The sequence below is a fragment of the Pteropus alecto genome, unplaced genomic scaffold, assembly GCF_000325575.1.
Source record: "Pteropus alecto unplaced genomic scaffold, ASM32557v1 scaffold7, whole genome shotgun sequence".
Taxonomy (NCBI): domain Eukaryota; kingdom Metazoa; phylum Chordata; class Mammalia; order Chiroptera; family Pteropodidae; genus Pteropus; species Pteropus alecto.
This window is the reverse complement of record NW_006494614.1, coordinates 45,366,226-45,386,855: the sequence shown is the minus strand read 5'-3', so window position 1 is coordinate 45,386,855 and position 20,630 is coordinate 45,366,226. Positions and strand designations below refer to the sequence as shown.

The following is a 20,630-nucleotide window of genomic DNA, read 5'->3' as shown; positions in this document are numbered from 1 at the left end:
GCGTCCTTTGGCGGAGAGTGTGGAAAGAATTCAACACACAGCCAAAGTTAGAGTCAAAAGGAAAATTTATTAGAAAAGGGGTAACACCCCACAGACAGTGTGGTTTCCTCTCAGAGGCAGAGAGAGGGACACTGAGAGGGACAGACAATAGAGACATAACAGTGAGAGAGACATAGTAAAGGCACTGAGAGGGACCCTGAGTGTTCAGGGAATTCAATTTATATATCATTCTTTAGTTCTCATTTCCTTTGATATGGACGTACGGTGAGGAAGGGGAAGAATGTGTAGCCTGAAAAGGTTAGAATATATAGAGGGAAAGGCCTGCTGGCAGTTCCCAGCCTTTAATCTGTAGGGTCCCCCTTGGTTTTAGCCCTAGAAAATGACTCTTGGTTCCTATTTCCCCTTCACAGGTGTGGGGAATGGGTTGTTAGTAATCCCAGTAGAAATCTTCCTTTGTTCTGAAGGTGTCCTCCTGGCCTGGCTGCAGGGCTGATCAGCATATTGCAGTCTCTGAATGTAGCTTGATTAACATTTTAATTCTCTTGCTTCCTCCCTATGTTAGATCTACTATATTTCATTTATCCCTTCTCTCAGTACAGTTCAGTTCAACATTTGGGTTGTTTCTACCTTTCAGCTATGAATAAGTAATGCTGCTATGAACATTTGTGTGGACATACATTTTAATTTCTCTTTGGTATATACACCTAGGTGTGGCATTGCTAGATCATTTGGTAACTAGTTTAACTATTTGAGGAAGTCAGACTTTACGCAAAATGCCTGTTGGTAAGTCTACATCCTTACCAACACTTTTGTTTATTTTTTAATAATAGCCATCCTAGTATATATGAAGTGGTATCTCATTGTTACTTTGATTTGCATCTTTTCATGTGCTCATTGGCCATTTATATAACTTTGAATAAATCTGTGTTCAGACTCTTTGCTCGTTTTTAAATTGGATTATTGGCATTTTTTATTATTGAGCTAAGAGATCTTTATATGTTTTAAATACAAATCTCTTATCATATATATGATAGCAAAAGTTTTCTCTCATTCTGTGGGCTGTCTTTTCACTTCCCTTTTTTCTTTCTTTCTCTTTTTTTTTTTTTTTTTTTGACACTCTTAACATGTTTTATAATATTGGCTGGAATGTTCTAAATTCATGAAAGCTTTTGGGAGAATCTTCATTTCCCAACCCCTTAAGTCTTTTCATTTTCTTAATAGTGTCCTTTAAAGCATAAAAGATTTTAGTTTTGATGAATCCAGTTTCTTTTTTTCCCTTTGGTTATTTGTACTATTGGTATCGTATTAAGAAACCATTGCCAAATCCAAGGTCACAAAGGTTTATGCCTTTTCTTCTGAGAGTTTTATATTTTTAAATATTTCATTTAGATTTTTGATCCATTTGGGACCCCGTCCCTTACTCGCTTTGTGACCTTGGACTGTTCATTTGCCTTTTTCAGCTTTACTTTTTTCATCTGTAAAATGAAAATTGATATGTGTGTACATAAAACCACAACAGAAAACAGATCAGTGATTGCCCCAAGCTGGGAGTCAGAGAGGAAGGGACGGGGTGGGGGTTGGGGGGGAGGGTGAGGCGTGGTATTAACTACAAAGACGAGAGATTTTTGGAGTCAATGAATCTGTCTTTAAAAAACAAAAGAAAATACCTTACAACAACTCTACAAAGTGTGTGTTATTCTTTTCCATTTTGAGGCTAAAGGAAACTGAGGCTCTGAAAAGTTAATGAACTCACCTCTGGTTTCACATTTGGTATTTGACAGTTCCAGGAGTTGAACCTAAATCTGCTCAATCATAGAGCTTGTGATCTTCTTATTCATTTTTAGCCAGCCCTTGACACTATTAACAGTGCATGGATTCTTTGTAAAAGGCTGACCTTCCCTTGAAAGACAGGAACGTAGTCTGCCTGCAAACATATTCTTCCAAATTTTGAATCCCTGGCAGATCTCATTTCTGTCAGTCATTAGTTGGGATTGGAATCGGTTCTGGAGTGCTGCCCAGGCATGATATCCCTCTGAGGCTGTGGCCCTCATTTTGGAGCAGCAGGAGACCAGTTTCAAAGCTGATGAGTTTCTTTGGTTATGAAAAGCATTTTCATACTTTATCCAACCAGCAAAATAGAGTGCCTTCTCAGTAGGAGAATGCTCAGATGTTTACAGGGCCAGTGCTGCTGCTTAGCACTTTAACAGTCTTCCTTACTGAGGCTTATTTAGAAGAGAACTGGTTGGATAGAAGAGAGATCTAAGGTAGTTTTTTTCCTGTGTCGCCGTTGTCATATCATCACCATCATCATTTATATCTGCATGACACTTTACGGTTTGCCATGTATTTTAACATCTGTGATCTCTCTTAATTCTCTCAGTACTCTATCAGGAGAGTGCTTATACTTAGAGTGTGTTACTTGGCTGTATTCTTGGATAACCGGCTGCAAAAATATTTTTTCCTTAAGTTATGATGAAATATATGTTCTGTAACTTTCATCCTCAAATTGTTCTAGTGTCAGTTTATCAGTTATTGGTAGTTACCTGGGGTGGTTTGCAGAGCTACATAATTGAGTATATTTCAGGAATTCCTATCCTCTGAAATTGACCAGTATGGCATTTTCTTTTTTGCCTGTTTGACTCCCTCAGCTTCCTCTCCTTGGAAACCAATCTTTTCTCCACCTCTCATTCCAGAACCCTGGACAGACTAATTAATCGCAGAGCAATTGTCATAAAGCCAGCTGTTGATTGTTTGTCTTCAACATTTGACTTCTTTCCTATCCTGAGGTGCTATAGGAAAAGTTAATGACCTAAAAAATTGCCCATCTATCATGTGAGCCTACTTAGGAGAGAATTATTTGATTTTTATGAAGTGTAAATAATATATTTAGAGACACGTTTTCAAACATGTGTTAGCCTATTTGTCAGAGATGGTTCTCTAAACAAGGTGGGACAAATTGGCTGGTTAATAGAGCTTAATGACAGATTTTCCGTTAATCAGAACGGAGAATGTGCTTCATTAAGATAATTAACAGAGCACTTGTGCAGGTGATACTTATTGCACACAAATTTCCAAGTTATTTCTTTCCCTCGAATAAAATTTGAAAGAGATCTTGGCTCTTTCTTTGTTTGCATTAAAATGATCAATGACAATAAATTTCCACTTTTTTTCAAAGCTGTTAGGAACTGATATCTTGTCCTCTGCGGGTACAAAGAGTGGAGGAGGCACTTGCTATTCTTCCATCAGTCTCTGTGCTCATCATCATCAGGCACCCGGGCTCCCTGGTGAACAATAGAAGTGTATCCTTTCTGAGTTCCTGGACTGGCATTTTTTGAAATTAATTTAGGAGAGCCTAAATTAATTCTTGAAGAGCCTAAACTAATTGATTTTACATCAGGTCATTGAAGTCCCGAGAGGGGAAGTGACTTGGCCAGCGCCATACAGTATACTAGTGACAGAGTGATCTGTGGGGTAGTGGAACTAGTACTGAACTGAGAGACAAAGGCCTGGATTGACATAGGGCAAGTTGTATCACCTCTGTGCTTCCCAGTATCCATCTGCATAATGGGAAAAATGTCTAGCTTAGGGCCAAGTACAAACAAATGGCTTTTTGTTTAGTCTTCTTTCTGTTATACTGTGTTTTTTCTCTATGAATGTAAACTGAAGATTATAGAGGAGAAGCTGATTTCAGGGAGAATGAGCAATCAGTAATCAATGCTGTTTTTTTGTTTGTTTCTCTGTAGGATCCTTAGTCTTCCACAATGAACCCTGTTTATAGCCCCGTGCAGCCTGGGGCTCCTTATGGCAACCCTAAGAACATGGCCTACACAGGTGAGTTGTGTGAGAATGGTTGTCATTTTAAAAAATGGTGGTTAAGGGCATTATCAAATAACATGCCTACTGACTTTTGATATACCGTGCCTCCAAAAACTTTGATAAAACTTGGGAACTTGTAGAAGGGAGACAACTCAGGGATCCAGTGAAGCTGGAAATGACAATTAATTATTAAGACTAAGAATTGTTGCATTGTCAACTCGGAGAAAGGAAGGGAGGTAACATATTTATTAAGTACCTACCATGGGCCTGGGCCTATCCTGGGCTCTTTAATCTTAAAGCAGTTCTACACAGTGCAGCTTATCACCATGTCACAGGGGAGAAAACCATAGTCATTGTAAGAGGTCACAAAAAAAAAAAAGAGTTTTGAACACAGGTTTGCTAATTCTGAAAGCTGAATTTTTTTTTCCCTGAACTACATACTGAACTGTTTCCTACCTCTCGACCTTTGTGTATATTGTCCGTCTGTCTAAAATGCCATTGTCCCCTGACAACTTAACCTTATTCTTTAAGAATTCAACTCTGATCTCAGATAGAACTTTTCTAAGAAGCATCCTCTCCCTTACTTGGCCTTAGGCAAGTTTTTTAACCTTCAGAGCCTCAGTGTTCTCATCGTAAAATGAGGGCAGTAGTATTGCTCTATTTCATAGGGCTACTATAAAGATTAAAATGAGCTAGTATAAGGCCCTCAGCATATAATATCTGGCACAAAGTAGTGCTTAATAATGGTTGTTATTATTTACAAATAAATAAAGGTGGGCAGGGTGTATGGTAATGGAAGTGAATGAGAAAATCAATGTATGTAAGTTGATTGCATAATACTTAGCATATCACAAGCCTTCAAAAATACGATGACTTTAAATCCAAGGTGAAGGTAACAGTAAGAATGAACCAACACATAGAGGTAAGAAGATATGGTCAGGGTATAGTCGATACTTGAGATTAGCTGGAGTCAAGAGTATAAAAAGAAAAGTGGGGAATGAGCTCAAAAAGTAGATTAATGATAGTCTTGGTGGCAAGAGTCTTAGAGAACTTTTTGTCTGGTTGTTCCAAACTTGTTCTGTAAGAACACTTAGGGGGTGCTTCAGAAATTCCTCAAATATTTGATTTGATTAAAAAAATATTTAGAACTATTTTTATAAAACACTCATACATATAAGGTGATCACTGTGTTTGTTAGGCTTCGAAGAATGCATGTTAATTTAAAAAACAAAACAAAACAAAACAAAACTGCTAACATTCGCTGCTACTTGTTTGTAAATCAAGATTCTCAGTGCTCCTAAGTAACATTCAGAAATATATTGGAGGTTAAGCCTGATGCGACTATAGTTGTCATCACTAACTTTCAGTTTCTTATGTTTGTGTTTATCACAACAGCTTTATTATCCCAATTTATCCTAAATAGTGGGTATTTTCTGTTTGAACTTCTATTATATGGTTATTCTAATAAAATTAATTCCAGTAACCAGAACCCATTGGTCAGAACCTCATACCTCACTAGTTCAGTGAGCTTGTTGCAATTTCCCTTCCCCAGTTTAGTGTTCCAGCAACCTAAAAGTTCCTTTGCTGGAGAGGACTGAGCTGCTTTGGCAAACAGAGCCTAGGGAAATCTTTGGATTTCCTTTGATCCTGGCTGCCTTCATTCTTATTGAGTTGTTAAGAAAGAAGAAAACAGTTGCATTTATCTATTGATTTGCACAAAGAAGGTTAGGCTGTGTGATATATTGGAAAGGGAACAGACCTTGTCTCTGCATGGCACATAGTAGAACTTGGTAAATGTTTCTTGATTGAATGAGCAACAGTCAGGTTCAAATCCCAGCTGTCAGATAATATAGCTAGGTGACTTTGGATGAATTGCTTAACCTCCGCAAATTTAATTTTTCTTTTACAAACTCAGATACCTGTTTCCTAGGGTAGTGGCGAGAATTAAATGAGATAATTAGTACTCCTCTGAGGGGAGAGAGGGAGGATTGTCTCCGTTTGTACTAATCACCAAGGAATATTATCTACCTGGAACTATATCTTAAGTTAATTTCTCTTAAAAATCCTAGATTCTTGGGTTACACAGGTAGTATAAACTCCATACAAGTAGAATAAATTTGGTTTTAACACAGGCCAAGGTTTCAAATTCTTAGAGGATCTTTCTTTTTTAACATAAGCTTCCTGTCGTCTCTCTGTTCTTTTAATGCAGTTTATTTTATTTTTTTTAAACTGACAGTATGATTCCTCCAAGGTCCCAGCTTTATGCAGGGGAATTTGAGTTACATACAGCTCATGGCCTCTCTAAGGCCCAAAGCCTCCTTTCCCACCCCCAGGGGCTTTAAAAAGCAAGCCCTTTGATTGCCCATACCGGGGAAAAAAAAAAAACCCTTCCCAGAGCAGTTCAACATCAGCTCACTATGAGAGTTCCTGACTTTTAGTTTTCTCTCCATTTTTGACTCCTAGAGGTTTCTCTTTCTTTCTTAAAATCTCAGCTCTGCCTATGTTTTTTATATAACATAAAGCATTTGTTATACTTTATCCCCCTTTTCTAGACGTTATGCAGTAGGAGATCTTCAGGTTATCTTTTCCTCTGCATTGCTCGAAATAGAAGATACAAGTGAAAAAATTTGTAGACAAATGCCAAATACAATGCATTAGAGTAAACATTTGTTGTTGTTATTAACAATAATGGTTATGTTAAAGTATCAATTACCATTTGGCAAGCACATGCTAGGTACTTTATATATATATTAATTATAATCATTAATCACAAACCCTATAGTATCCTTCCTTTACAGTTAAACTGGTAGTGTAATTCAGGTTGTATGACTTGGTCAGCATATAGTATAGCTTTTAAAGGATGAGAACAGATTTGAACTTGGGTCTTAGGATTTTGAAGTGTATATGCTTTCTGTTATAGAAGCTGATCTTTCTTAAAGTGTGTGCTCCTTTCACAGCTCCTAGTGATAAGCTAGGGAAGAGGGTTGTCTTTTAAGTTTCTGGGACTAGAGAGCCTCACCTTTGAAGAGCCAGCAGCCCCTCTGTGGACTCCCCCCCTTAATCCGCACAGATCTGTAAGAACGGGCAAGACATTAACATGGAGGGAAATAATTATAGTACACTGAAATAAATGCTGTCTCAGAGGGATGCACCACTGTATTCCAAGAGCCTAACCTAATAAATAGATGTACAAATTGTTTTGGAAACATGGTGGGTTTAGGGGGGAGGCCATAACTCTGTCAGAGGTTCATGTCAGGAAAGGCTTCTGAGAAGCCAAGCATGGAACTAGGTCTTGAAGCATGAGGTGGAGTTCCACATCTGTTCTGCTACTAATGACTGTAAGATACTGGACAAATCCTGCGCGCGCGCTTTCTCTCTCCATACTTCAGGAAAGGAGAAAAAATATATCTTCGTATTTCCCCTAAAAGATAAATTAATGGACTCACTGCAAGTGAAAGACCAAAGGTATTCTTGGGCTGATGAATAGAAAACATTTGTTGATGGAAAGCAGGCTTAGAGAAATAGACAAGATACCTTTACAATTTCATTTGTCAATAAAATTTTAAGCTCTAAGATTTTCAACTAAAGAACAAAAGAGATTAGTGTTTAATTCCTTTCTCAATTCCAGAATCCCCTTCCCCCATCTACATTCACCTTTTTGACACTGGAATTGAAACTGTTCTCCAATTTACAAAATGAGGCCATTAGATCAAATGATTTCTAATTTTACTTCTATGATGAAACTCTATATTTATGGATGTAGATTGGAATTTTAATAGTCTTTCCTCAGAATCTCGCTACATAAGCCCTTCTGAACAGTCTCATATATTTACATTAAAAGGTCACTGTCTCACTGTAAAAACTTGGTGAACTTGGAAATCTCTCCTCAATGCCAAATAAGACCTTAAGAACCATTGTAACTGCCAGGCTGGGATGCAGGGAGCACTAGAGTTGAGTTAAAGAGTTGATTGTACCTTTAACTGAGTATTAGCTCATTAGGTTCACTCTCACTATTGTAATAACAGGAAAAAGTGGCCTTAAAAGACATATACAGAGAGAAGACACCAAATTACAAATTATTCTTTCATAAGACTTATTTAATAATCATTTAATAATTCACTGATAAACCTATATCCTGGGAGGCGGGCAAGGGCAAACTCAAACTTCTTATAGGTTACATATGTTCTTCAAGTTCCCACTATAAATGTCATTTATTTAGTGCACATTTTCTATAGTATTGGCATACTATCAATATGTGTTATGAGAAAAGATATGTTTTTACTTGCTTTATTAAACTCAGACACAGACTTGAGAAAAGTCCTTAAGATAGAATTTGTTTCAGTGGGCATACTGCATTGTGAAGTCATTAAGAAAAAGCATTTACAGACTTCAGAAACTAAGCTCTTCAACTGAGGCCAAGTTGAAAATGTATTAAGCTAGCTCACTCGCGCTCGCGCGCGCGCTTTCTCTCTCTCTCTCTCTCTCTCTCTCTCTCTCTCTCTCGAGTTTATTTGAACCAAACTAAACATATGCCAGGCAAGATGTCCTCTTCTGGGCATTAATCTATAAATTTGTGTTAGATATCTTTCGATATAAAACAATGGACTAACTCATTTCTTTAATCTTCTTGAATACAGTCTTCTTTTGCTTCTTCTTGAATACAATTTTCTGTGTCCATTCTTGGAATCCCTGGTATTAATGAAGGGTTCAGAAACAGGAAAGATGAAATGAGCTCAGTACCCTTGCTCAGAACCCTTTCCTACTACCATTTCAGTACTTCTTGTCAGCGCAGGGCTTTTTGCCCCAGAGCTCCTGACATTCTTGGGTAGAATCAATAGGAAACCATGAGAGCCTTTTCACAAAGCTTTGAAAGGCCAGGTATAGCACAGCCACCACCAATGAGTGCGTTCCCTTTTCTTGGTAAATATGCTCAGGGAATTTAATTTAGTTTCCTATCAGTTACTTATGATTTATAGTCAATAGAGATATAATTTAGTGGCCCTGAATACAGCTGAATATTAGTGATGTTTTGACAAAAGATTTGAAAACCTTTTGGCTATGCTGCAGATTTCTCATTTGAATGATTTCTGTTGCTTAATGTAGTGGGGAGAGCCCCCCTGCCCATTGAAGCCAGAATACCTGAGTTTGACTCCTCACTCTGCCTATAACTAAAAACTTGAATAAGTCACTTTACTTCCAGGAGCCTCAGTTTTCTCCTCTATAAAGTAGGAAAAATAACACCTACCCAAATCTATCACTTATATATGAGACTTTAAGGAGGTAATTGATCTCTAAGAGCCTTTTAAATGACATAAAGCTAGTCAGGAGTGGGTCTGTGATTGGACTGACTATTCTTATCCTGGAAAGTTAATTTTGGGGGCAAGCTGAGGCTCCAGGGGAGACCAAGAGGTTGGTGAGATTAGCAACTTTACTAAGGCCAAAAAGTTCTTTTTTTGTTTATTTTGAAGACAACTCCCTGGCATTTGGGGGCAGAATTAGCCTGCTTCCTGGAGTTCTACTTCCCAAGTAAACATAGAGTTTGAGGGCAGAAATTGAAGTCCAGAGCTTGGAAAAAAAGGATGCCTGGGTAGAGAGGACACCCTCTTATGCTCATACACTAAAAAGTTTGTTTCTCCTGTGGATGGGTTAACAATAACAGCTATCTGTTACTAACAATAATGGTTGTTATTTGTTGAGCCTGCATTATAGGCTATGCACAGTGTTTTGGAAACTTTGCTACCCAAGCATACCAGGAGAACAAATTCATTCCTGATTGATGAGAGAATAGCTCAGAGCAGGTACTCCAAGATTAAAAGTTTAAATTTATTCGAAGTTTATGTCTTATATTCAGAATTCATATGAATTTTGCCTTAAAGTCACCTTTATATAGTCATAGTTGTAGTCTATAAAATAAATACTTTAAAATTATTTATCATCTGATAAATATTATTAACATCCCAAGAAAGTACACCATGTTTATTCAGTTTTCATGTACTTGTATTGTTGAGAACCCTCAATGGTTCCCGTACCCAGTTTGAGAAACTTCATCATTATTTTACTTAATCCTTATTATCCAAGTGTTAATAGATGTAGACACAAGTCAAGAAAGATGGAAAGACTTGTTCCTGTCCCAGAGCCAGAAAGTAATGGAGTCAGAATCAAGTCTAAATTTGAATTCTCCATGCTCTTAATCACTGAGCTACATGTGTTCTGTCTTTCTCTTCTCTCCCAATTCTGTGATCTTGTCTAGAAATCTTGCCATTGTGAATGTCATAATTCTTATGGGAAATACCTTTTGAGTTTCAAACAGCTTTAGAAACAGAGGTCATGTGTCCAGTATGACACATGTGTCAGCTCTGACAGGTAGCTGGCCCGTCTCAGACAGATTGGGAGGTCTGTGAGCAGGCAGCTCTAAACCCGGGAAATAGAAACGGAAGCTACAGTTTTCAAGAAGATGACCAACAATCCTGTCTTTTTCCTTGTACATCATAGGAAAACTAAATAATCGGCCCAAAAATTGGCGTTTAAGGACTCATGTGGGGTAAGACCAAAAGTATGATGACTTGAAGATTGCTCAGCTGGTTGGGGAGGTACTTGAACTTAAGAGTCTAAGTCAGATTTTTGCTCTTACTACTCAGCAGTAAAAGAGGCAGAAAAATCAATAGTCCTTGGTCTTGTTTAAGCTACAAAAACATACTTCATGTTACCGCCAAATGTCTCTGGCTGCCAGAGAGAAGCTTGGGCCTACACTGTCACCACAAGTGCTGCCACAATTTTAAGTTTATGCTGAATTCCTTGAACTCTTTTGTCTTAAGTCTGCATGGCAGGAGGCCTGGGAGTCTTTGTAGTACTATGGGACAGGTAGGGGTGAGCAGGGAGACCTGACTCCAGACCTTCTTTTCCTTTTCCCTCCGTAGGGTAGACCCTGAGCTGGGAGAACCTAATTCAGAAATGCAGAGGAGAGAACTGGGTACAGAATCTAAAAGCGGGGTGGCTTGTTCCAGAGCAGCTCTGTTGTGATTTAGGTTACTGACAGTCCTGAGTTTCTAGAGGAGCTTGGAGCCTCGAGGAGGAAGTTTGAGTGATTTATATTATTATTATTATTTTCATCATTCAAGTACCCATTTCCTAACAAATCTAATGCTAAGTGTTTCTCATACAGCTTAGTGGTTAAGACTGCCTAGTTTTGAATCTTAGATGCATCATTTGATTATTCCATGTCACTTATAAAATGCCTGAAGATGCTACTTGAAGACTGGACTAATGGTAATTTAAACAAATAGGAGGTATATTTTTCTCACATAAAAAGAAGTCTGGAGATCAGTGGCCGGTGGCATTGATTCATTAGGTCAGTGACTTCAAGACCAGCATCCCCTTGGCTTTTCCCTATTGATCTAAGATGGCTGCTGTAGCTGTAGGCATCCTGTCTGTGATCAAGATAGGAAAAAAGGGAGTGTAGAGGAACATCAGTAATGTTTGTGCTTTTACTAGGAAAGTAAAATTTCCCATATTCTCTCAAGAGACTTCCCTGTATATCTCATTGGTCAGAATGGGGCACCTGGCTACTCCTAAGTACTAAGAAGGCTGGAAAATTGAGTAGTTAGCTTTTTCAGCCTCAGTAGTCAAAAGAGCAGAGGGGGTTGGTAATAAACATTGGGTTAGCCATCCCATGGTCTACCACAATGGCTTGGGCAAGTAAATTCACTTTTCTAGTTGGTTTCCTCATCTGAAGATAAAGATAATAAATAGTACAACCTACCTTAAGAGGAGGCTGGAAAGATTGAGATCAATGTAAAGTGCTTAGCATAATACTTAATGCATCATAAGTAACGATGTTTTTATTATTAGCATTATTATCAACTCTGCAAAGCAGTTATTATTCCATTTTATATAAGAAGAAACTGAAGTTCAGAGAGTGAAAATAATAACTTGCCTGAATTCACAGATTTTGAAATGGCAAAACTGGGATTAGAGCCTATATCTAAATCTAAAGTCTATGTTCCTTTTTATTTTGTGCTAGGAGTTGAGTGAGCAGAAAACGATGGTTAACTGAGTCTGTCTTGGTCAGACCCATGGCATCAGCCACAGGCTTGGTGATTAAGGGTGGAAGGAGACTGAAAAGAACAGGTTTGGACAGTGGGAACCCAAGTGGGACATGTAAGGACAAAGAGTACCACAGCTAGGGGCTCATCACTGGTCTGATACTAGATCTACCAAATCGGGGCATGCATATTTGAGAAAAATAGAAATATAACTAAGAAAAGCTAGTTATGAGAGTAGCCAGAAGGAACCCCTGATCTGGCCTGGAGAGAAGAAGGTCAAGGCAAAGACTTTTTGGAGAAGGAAATGAAGTGAGGGGCAAAGGACGGACAATCTCAAGTTTTGAGGATAGCCTGAACAGTGACATGGAAACAGAACAGTCGAATGTAGTATGCTAGAACAGCTGCACATTTGGTGTTGGTGAAAGTGTATGTAGACTGATAGGCCAGGATTGGCAAGAAAGGAAATAGGACATACAGATGGATTGCATAGGAGATAGACTTGGAGGGTCCTTATGCCATGCTAAGAAATTTGGAATTTTATCCTTGGAAATAACCTTTATCCTTATTTAGATACTCCTTTATCCTTGTTTGGAACTTTATCCTTGGCCACCAGAGAGTTCTAGGAGTAATGGATAGATTGGCATTTTTTTAAAGATCTCTCTGGATGTGTGAGGAGGATGTATTGGAGAGAGCAAAAATGGAGGTTAGAAGATATGTTAGGAGGTTTTTGAAATGGTTCAGTCAAGAAATCTAAACTAGGGGTGATTTGGGTTGAGAAGACATGTTCAAGAAGTTTTTAGAGAGAACAGTGTCTGGCATGCAGTAGACATTGAATATTTGTGGAATATGAATGAGTGAGTTAGGACTTGATGTCGGATTTGCAGAGTGAGAGAAAAGAAAGATTCTGAACTTATCTCAGGCTTCCTCTGGCTTAGGGGACAGGTTGCATGGTCTTATGCCTTTCATTGAGTTCTCAGGAGTACTAAGGCCAGCTGTGTTTCTGGGGTAATTTTCTCCTGATCTTTGGGGAATCCTCCTTTTTCCTAGTACTGGAATTTCTAAACTTAGTATACCTTGGTAATCACAGGGCAAGATAATGCTATCCTCATTTTACAGATTTGGAAACTGAGGTGCACAGTAATTAAGTAACTTGCTTGGGATCATCCAGCTACTCAGAGTTAGGAAATATTCTTTCTCCATTGTGTTGCCTTTGTGTAAGACTCTTGAACATCCGGTTGTAATTTCAACTGATTATAGGCCATAATAAAATAAGCAATAAAATTCAGAAGATGAGATTGATCTAATTACTCAGCTGTTAAGATGCGGCCATGAGTTAATAGTAGTTCAGTGCACCTTCTAATTCAGTCCAATATAATGTACAGTATTATTTGCATTGTACAAAGAAATATCTACTGATGCCTCCTTAGTGTTATGAGGAAAAAATAAAATAACTCGTAGAAATAGAATCCACCATTCCCTTATTCTTATTCTTCTTCATCAGATAGATCTGATTTCAGCCTTGACTGTCACTTACATAACTGTGAACAAATTACTTAATCTCTCAGGGCCTCAGTTTTCTTGCCTGTAAAAATATGGGAGGTGTTAGTAGCTGTTATTACTATTTTTCAGACACTAAAACAGAGATTTGGGATTTGATAAGGATTATAAAGGTCTTGCCCAGGTCATATAGTATCCTAGTGGCATCTCTAAACAACAACAACAAAATGTATTCAAATGGAAGTATTTTCTGGGAGTCTTTGACCAAAGACATGTTCTCTATTTCGGTTTATTTGAAAACCTGCTCCTGGTGTGTGTGTCTACTTTCTTTATGACCTCACCAATGGGCTAGATCTTTAACATCATCCCTTTAAATTTGTAGAGCTCAAAAAGAGTTTTTAAGACATTTTTACATATAACTAAAATATCTGGGTATTTGGATTCTAGTCCTGTGTCTGCCTGAGGATGAGTAGCAGATACTTAGAACAGATGAAATGTCTAATATTAGAAGATTAACTGAATTTACTAAGTGTCATTAATATGATCATTTTATGATTTCTTTTGTTTTTACTCATTTTCAAAATGATGTGTGTTCATTTTTTAAAAACTCAGAAAATAACATAAAAAAAAATCCATAATTCCCCTGAACCAGAGATAATTGCTATTAACACTTTGGCATATCTTTTTTTCCTAGATCTTCTTAAATGAACATACATACACCTTATATTTCAACAAAAATGAGAATATATACTATCTACTATGCTGTAACACCTTTATTTAAGGAATTATGAGTTGTTGGGTCATTTAGATTTATTTTGGATTTGTTTCAGATGATGACATTTGGGTTATTTTAACTTTCACCGTTAACCAGTAGCACAAAGCAAAAATAATAGACTGAAAATGAATGAGAAATAAGAATGCAAAAATGTGGAGGCACTTCTATTTATAAATTTTTAAAGAGACAAAATGTTTTAAAATGCATAAAAGATTATATATACACATATACACAACAGTACACAAAAATTACCTGTATTCAAAGCATGGTGACTGATTCATGCTGACTAAGTAACTTTTTGCTTTTGTCCTGCTTGTGCTTGGCCAAATGGCAATAGGCCTAATCACCTGGAGCCATGCCATTGTAAAAGAGAGGGAAAGGGACATGATTAAAGATCCAGAAACTTTTCATTAAATGCCTGAAAATCCACAGGTAAACACGGCCATTCCCAAAAGGGAACTTTTTAATAAAAGGGGGAGGGTAAGGGACTACCATTTGTTGAAGTACTTACCGCTCTGTACTATGTATTTTGCATGCTACCTCCTTTAATTTTCTAGCCTGCAGTGTAAGATATCTCTGTGTTCTTGAGCCTAAGGTAAAGGGACTTGCCTAAGATTTTATGTTAAGTAAGTGATACAGCTGACTTGAATCCACATTTGCCTGCCTTCAGAGCCCCTGTTCTTCCTACTGGACTGTGAGGACCAGAACACGAAACTCTTGACTCTTAGTAGGAATGTTTGGATGAGTCTCTACAAAGCAAGTTCAGAACTGCCCTGCTTGCCCCACTAGCCAGCCTGCATACAGCTACAAGAGAAGTAAAACGGAGCACTGGTCCTGACGTAGAGTAGATACTCAAAAAACGTTTACCAAACAAGTAAATTAATGGTTGTGTCTCTAAAAATTACATATATATAAACAAACTGAGCCTCAGAGTTGAAGTGATTTGCCCAGAGTTATAGAATAAGTAAAAGAGCTGGGATTTGAATCTAGGTCTGCCTGTGAATGAAGCTCTTGGTGTTTCTGTAACACTGTAAAGTTTGTCCCAGTTTGAGACCTGCTCTCAATATCCACAACAGTTTGAATTACTTGTTTGAATTAACAGTGGAGTAAGGTACATGGCCTGAGCACCAATAACTCTCTACTAAAGCTTTCTCTTATAGCTAACTTGGAGTTGCAAATGCAGCAGCCTCTGTAATCCAGAAACCATATGAGATTGGAAGGAGAGAGAACCAGATTAAAGGCTAAAATTCATTCTGCTTTTCATTTTGCATTTATCATAGCACCTAGAACACATTAAGTGTTCAGGTAAATATTTAATTGAATTGACCACCACTTGTGCACTTAGCTCACTTTCAAAGGCAGTTACTCAGGTATTAACATTTAATGTATACACAGTTCTGAAAAGGTTGGATTTCTGGCCTTCCAGCCCACAACTAATTTTAGCACTGAGAAAGGGCTAGCTAAGAAAGGCTGTGAGGATGTAGGCTTCATGATAATAAAAAGAGTAAAAGTGAGTGTGACCAACCTGAGCATAAACAAAGATGCATTTAGGTCTCCCCTCATTTTCTTCACTTTTAAGGGGGGAAAATGTTTTTCCCCCACCCCCCCCCCCCCCAAAATCCGCTGGATCCTCCTACCTCCTCAAACTGTCATCTTTCCTTTCCTTTACTATCAACATTTACTCACTTTCTTGGAGTGAGGGTTGGGGGACTAGGTAAAAAACATGAAGGGATTAAGAAGTACAAATTGGCAGTTACAAAATAGTCACTGGGGATGTAAAATACAGCATAGGAACTAAAGTCAGTAATATTGTAATAAATATATATAGTGCCAGGTGGGCACTAGACTTATCGGGGAGAATCACTTCGTAAGTTATATACATGTCTAATGACCGTACCATATACCTGAAACTAATATAATATTGAATGTCAACTGTATTTGAAAAAAATAATTTTTTTAAAATAATTTTTACTCAATTTCAGCATGCCCGACTGTTCCAGTACATTCATTAAACCTGCTTTGTATCAAATCAAAAGACAGATATTGTCGTACTGGATAAAAACAAACAAGATACAGGAGATACACTTTAGATTCAAAGGTAACAAAAAGGTTGAAAGTAAAAAGATAGCAAAAGATCATGTAATAGCAACCATTAAGAAAGCTAGAGTGGCTATACTAATATCAGACAGAATAGACTTTAAAACAAAAAAGTATATTACTAGAGATGAAGAGGGACATTTTATAGTGAGAAAAGGGCCAATCCATCATGAACATATAACAGTTATAAACATATACACCCAACAGCAAAGCCCCAAAATACATGAAGCAGAAACTGACAGAAATTAAGGGCTAAAGAGACAATTCAACAGTAATAGTTGGAGACTTCAGTACCTCACTTTCAATAGTGGTTAGAACAGCTAGGCAGAAGATTAACAAAGAAATGGAAGACTTGTACAGCACTGTATACCAACTGTGCCTACCATATTTATAGGATATACACCAACAGAATATAATTCTTCAAATACGCATGAAACATTCTCCAGGATAGACCATATAGTGGGGCCATAAAACAACTCTCAATACATTTAAAGGACTGAACTCAGACAAAGTATATTCTCCAACCACCCACAATGGAATGAAACAAAGAGTCTACGGCCCTGCCACGCTGAACTCGCCGGATTCATCTAATCTTGGAAGCTAAGCAGGGTTGGGCCTGGTTAGTACTTGGATGGGAGACCACCTAGAAGACCAGGTGCTGCGTGGGTTTAAAAAAAAACAATGAATGACTGAATGAATAAATAAATAAATATAAAAAACAAGGGATTGTAAGCTGACAAGGTCCTTGCAATCTGTGAGGTCGGCCAAGGGTTGCCTCGCCTAAAGAAAGAAAAAAAGAAATCAATAACAAAGAAATTTGAGAAACTCACAGTTATATAAAAACTAAATTACACCCTCCTAAATAACCAATGAGTCAAAGAAGAAATCACAAGGGAAATTAGAAAATACTTAGAGATGAATGAAACACAACATACCAAAACCTGTGGAATATAGCTAAAGTAGTAATTAGAAGGAAATTTATAGCTGTATATACCTACATTAAAAACAGAGTGATTTTAACTCAACAACCTAAACTTTCACCTTAACATACTTTGGAAAAAAAAGAGCAAACTAAACCTAAAACAATTAAATGGAAGGAAATAAAGATTAGAGCAGAAATCAGTGAAATTAAAAAATAGAAAAATAGAGAAAATTAAATCAAGTGTTCTTTGAAAAGATTGACAAACTTTTATCTAGACTTATCAAGAACAAAAAAGAGAAGACTCAAATGAAAATTACTAAACTCAGGAATGATACAGGAGACATTGTTACTGACTTTACAGAAATAAAAAGGATTATAAGAGTGCTATGAACAATTGTATGACAACAGATTAGCTACCTAGGTGAAATGGACAAATTAGTAGAAAGACGCAGATTACCAACACTGATTTATGAAGAAACAGAAGTCTGAATAAACCCATAACAAGTAGAATTAATAATTAAAAAAAAAAAAACCTTTCTACAAAGAAAAGCCCAGACCAGTTTCATTTCAGATAAGTTCTAAGAAACATTTTAAAAAGAATTAACACTAGCCCTCCACAGACTCTTCCAAAAAATAGAAGAGAGGGGAACACTTTCTTACTCACTGTATAAGACTGGTACTGTCTTGATACCAAAACGAGACAAAAACATCACAAGAACTACAGACCAATATCTTATTTAAATATAAATGTAAAAATCCTCAACAAAATATTAGCAAAATGAATCCAATAACTTACAGAAAGTATTATATTATACACTATGACCAAATGGGATTTATCCTAGGGGTTTGAGATCCATTCAGCATAGGAAAATCAATCAATGCAATACACCATATTAAAATATTAAAGGAGAAAACCCACATAATAGACACAGAAAAACCATTTGACAAACTCTAGTACCCTTTCATGACATAAACAAAGAAACAAAAACCCCAACAAATTAGTAATAGAAGGGAACTTCCTCAACCTGGTAAAGGACATTTATGAGAAACCCATGACTATCATCGTACTTAATCGAAAAAGTCTGAATGCTCTCTCCTTAACATTGGGAACAAGGCAAGGCTGTCCAGTCTCACCACTTGTATTGAACACTGGACTGGAAGTTCAAACCAGGGCATTTGGGCAAGAAAATGAAATAAAAAGTCATCCAGATTAGAAAGGAAGCAATAAAACTATCTGTATCTACAGATGACATGATCTTGTATATAGAAAATTCTGAGGAATCCACACACACACACACACACACACACACACACACACACACACACACAAAACTATTAGAACTAATAAATGAATGCAGCTAGGTTGCAGGATAAAAGATTGATATACAAAAATCAGTTATATTTCTATACAGTTGTAGTAATCCAAAAATGAAATTAAGAGAAAAATTGTATTTACAGTAGCATCAAAACAAATAAAATATGTGGGAATAAATTTAACAAAAGTATAAAATTTATACTCTGAAAACTACAGAATGTTGTTGAAATTAAAGATCTAAATAAATGGAAAAACATCCCATGTTCATGGATTGAAAGACTTGATATTTTTAAGATGGTAGTACTTCCAAGTTGATCTACATATTCAACACAATCCCTATCATTATTCCAGCGGGGTTGTTTGCAGATTTTGACAAGCTGTTCCTAAAATTCACATGGAAATTCAAAGGATCCACATTAGCCAAAATAATCTTGGTAAAGAATGAAGTTGGAGATGTTCCGAATTCCAAAGTTTATTAGAAAGCTACAGTAATCAAGACAATGTGGTTCTGGCATAAGGATAGACATATGGGTCAATAGAATAGAATTGAGTATCCAAAAATAAACCCTCACATTTATAGTCAGTGATTTTCAACAAGTGTACCAAAAACAATTCAGTGGAGGAAAGAATAGTCTTTTCAACAAATGGTTCTGGGACAACTGAATATCCACATATGAAAGAATGAACACGTATGCAAAAACTAACTAAAAAATGGACCAGAGACCTACATATAAGAGCTAAAACTATAAAAACTCTTACAAGAAAACTTGGAGATAAATCTTTGTGACCTTAGATTTGGCAAGGGTTTCTTAGATATGAAACTATAGTACAGCAGCTACAGGAAAAAGATAAATTGAACTTAAAAACTTTTGTGCTTCAAAAGACACCATCAATAAAGTAAAAAGACAACCCATAGAATGGAGTAAAATATTTGCAAATCACCTGTCTGATAAAGGACTTGTATGTAGAATGTATCAAGAACTTTTACAACTCATTAATAAAGACACAGATAATCCAATTAAAAATATGCAAAGAATCTGAATAGACAGTTCTCCAAAGAAGATATACAAAGGGCTGATAAACACTTGTAAAGATGTTCAACATAATTAGTCATGAGGGAAATGCAAATCAAAACCACAAGGAGATACTACTTTGCACCCCTAGGAGAGCTGTCATCAAAAATTCAGATAATAACAAGTGTTGGGAAGTATATAGAGAAATTGAAACTCATATACTGCTGGTGTAGCCACTTTGGAAAACAGCCTGATCATTTCTCAAATCGTTTTTCTGTCTCTGTGACCTTGCTTATACTGTTCTTTTTATTTGGAAATGGCAATCTTTTTATCTATGTCTGACAGAATCCTGCTCATCCCCAAGGCCCAACTCAAATTCCAATTTCTCAAGCATATATACCTAGAAACAGAATCGCAAGGTTGTATGTCTTTATTTGGTATTGCAAAATTGCCCTTCATAATGCTTTAACTAATATTTCCATTGTTTTCATATCTTTCTCCACACTCGATATTATCAGACTTTAAAATTGTTGTCAGTCTAATATGACATAGATATTTTCATTTACTTGTATTTGTATTAAATAGATATGAAATGATATTTTCATTTACTTGTATTTTGCTGATTACTAGTGCGGTTGAACATCTTTTCCTTTTCTCCTCCTCCTCTCTAGTCATTTGAGTGATTTCTTTCTGAATTGCATGATTAGATTCCCCTGGCTTATTTTCATGTTAATTAATGAGTTCTTTATTCTGGAAATTAAGTCCTTTGTTAAATGTGTTACAAATATCTTTTTTTTTTTTTTAACTTTGTCAAATGGTTTTTTAAATCTTATACAGATTTAAATTTTGATGAGTTAAATTAATCAATCTTTGTGGTTTTTCCTTTTGGTCTCAGATTGAGATATACTTCCTAATCCCAAAATCAAACTGATATTCTTCTATTTTTTTCCTAATAGTTTTAATTTTTTTTTTTTTTTTTTAACTATTTAGATCTTTGGTCTTTCTGGAATTGGAAAAGTATGAGGTGGGGCTCTGGTTTATTTTCTTTACATGGAAAACCAAGTATCCTGATATATTGAATCTGAGCAAGATTCTTCCCTTTACCACATCTCTTTAAATAGAATAATAGAATAAAGTGAATTGGTGGGAGGGA

At 36.6% G+C, this 20,630-nt stretch overlaps 1 protein-coding gene across 6 annotated transcripts in view; it reads left to right on the top strand.

Annotated features, from left to right (window-relative positions):
* The window catches only part of FAM168A (family with sequence similarity 168 member A), a 159,055-nt gene that overhangs the window by 101,034 nt on the left and 37,391 nt on the right, over nucleotides 1-20,630 (top strand). For all 6 annotated transcript variants that reach the window (XM_015600347.2, XM_025042780.1, XM_006926596.3 and 3 more), the window contains one exon: nucleotides 3,744-3,831. In XM_015600347.2, the coding sequence (XP_015455833.1) occupies nucleotides 3,762-3,831 (70 nt within the window). In that variant the 5' untranslated portion in view covers nucleotides 3,744-3,761. The remainder of the gene's footprint in view (nucleotides 1-3,743; nucleotides 3,832-20,630) is intronic.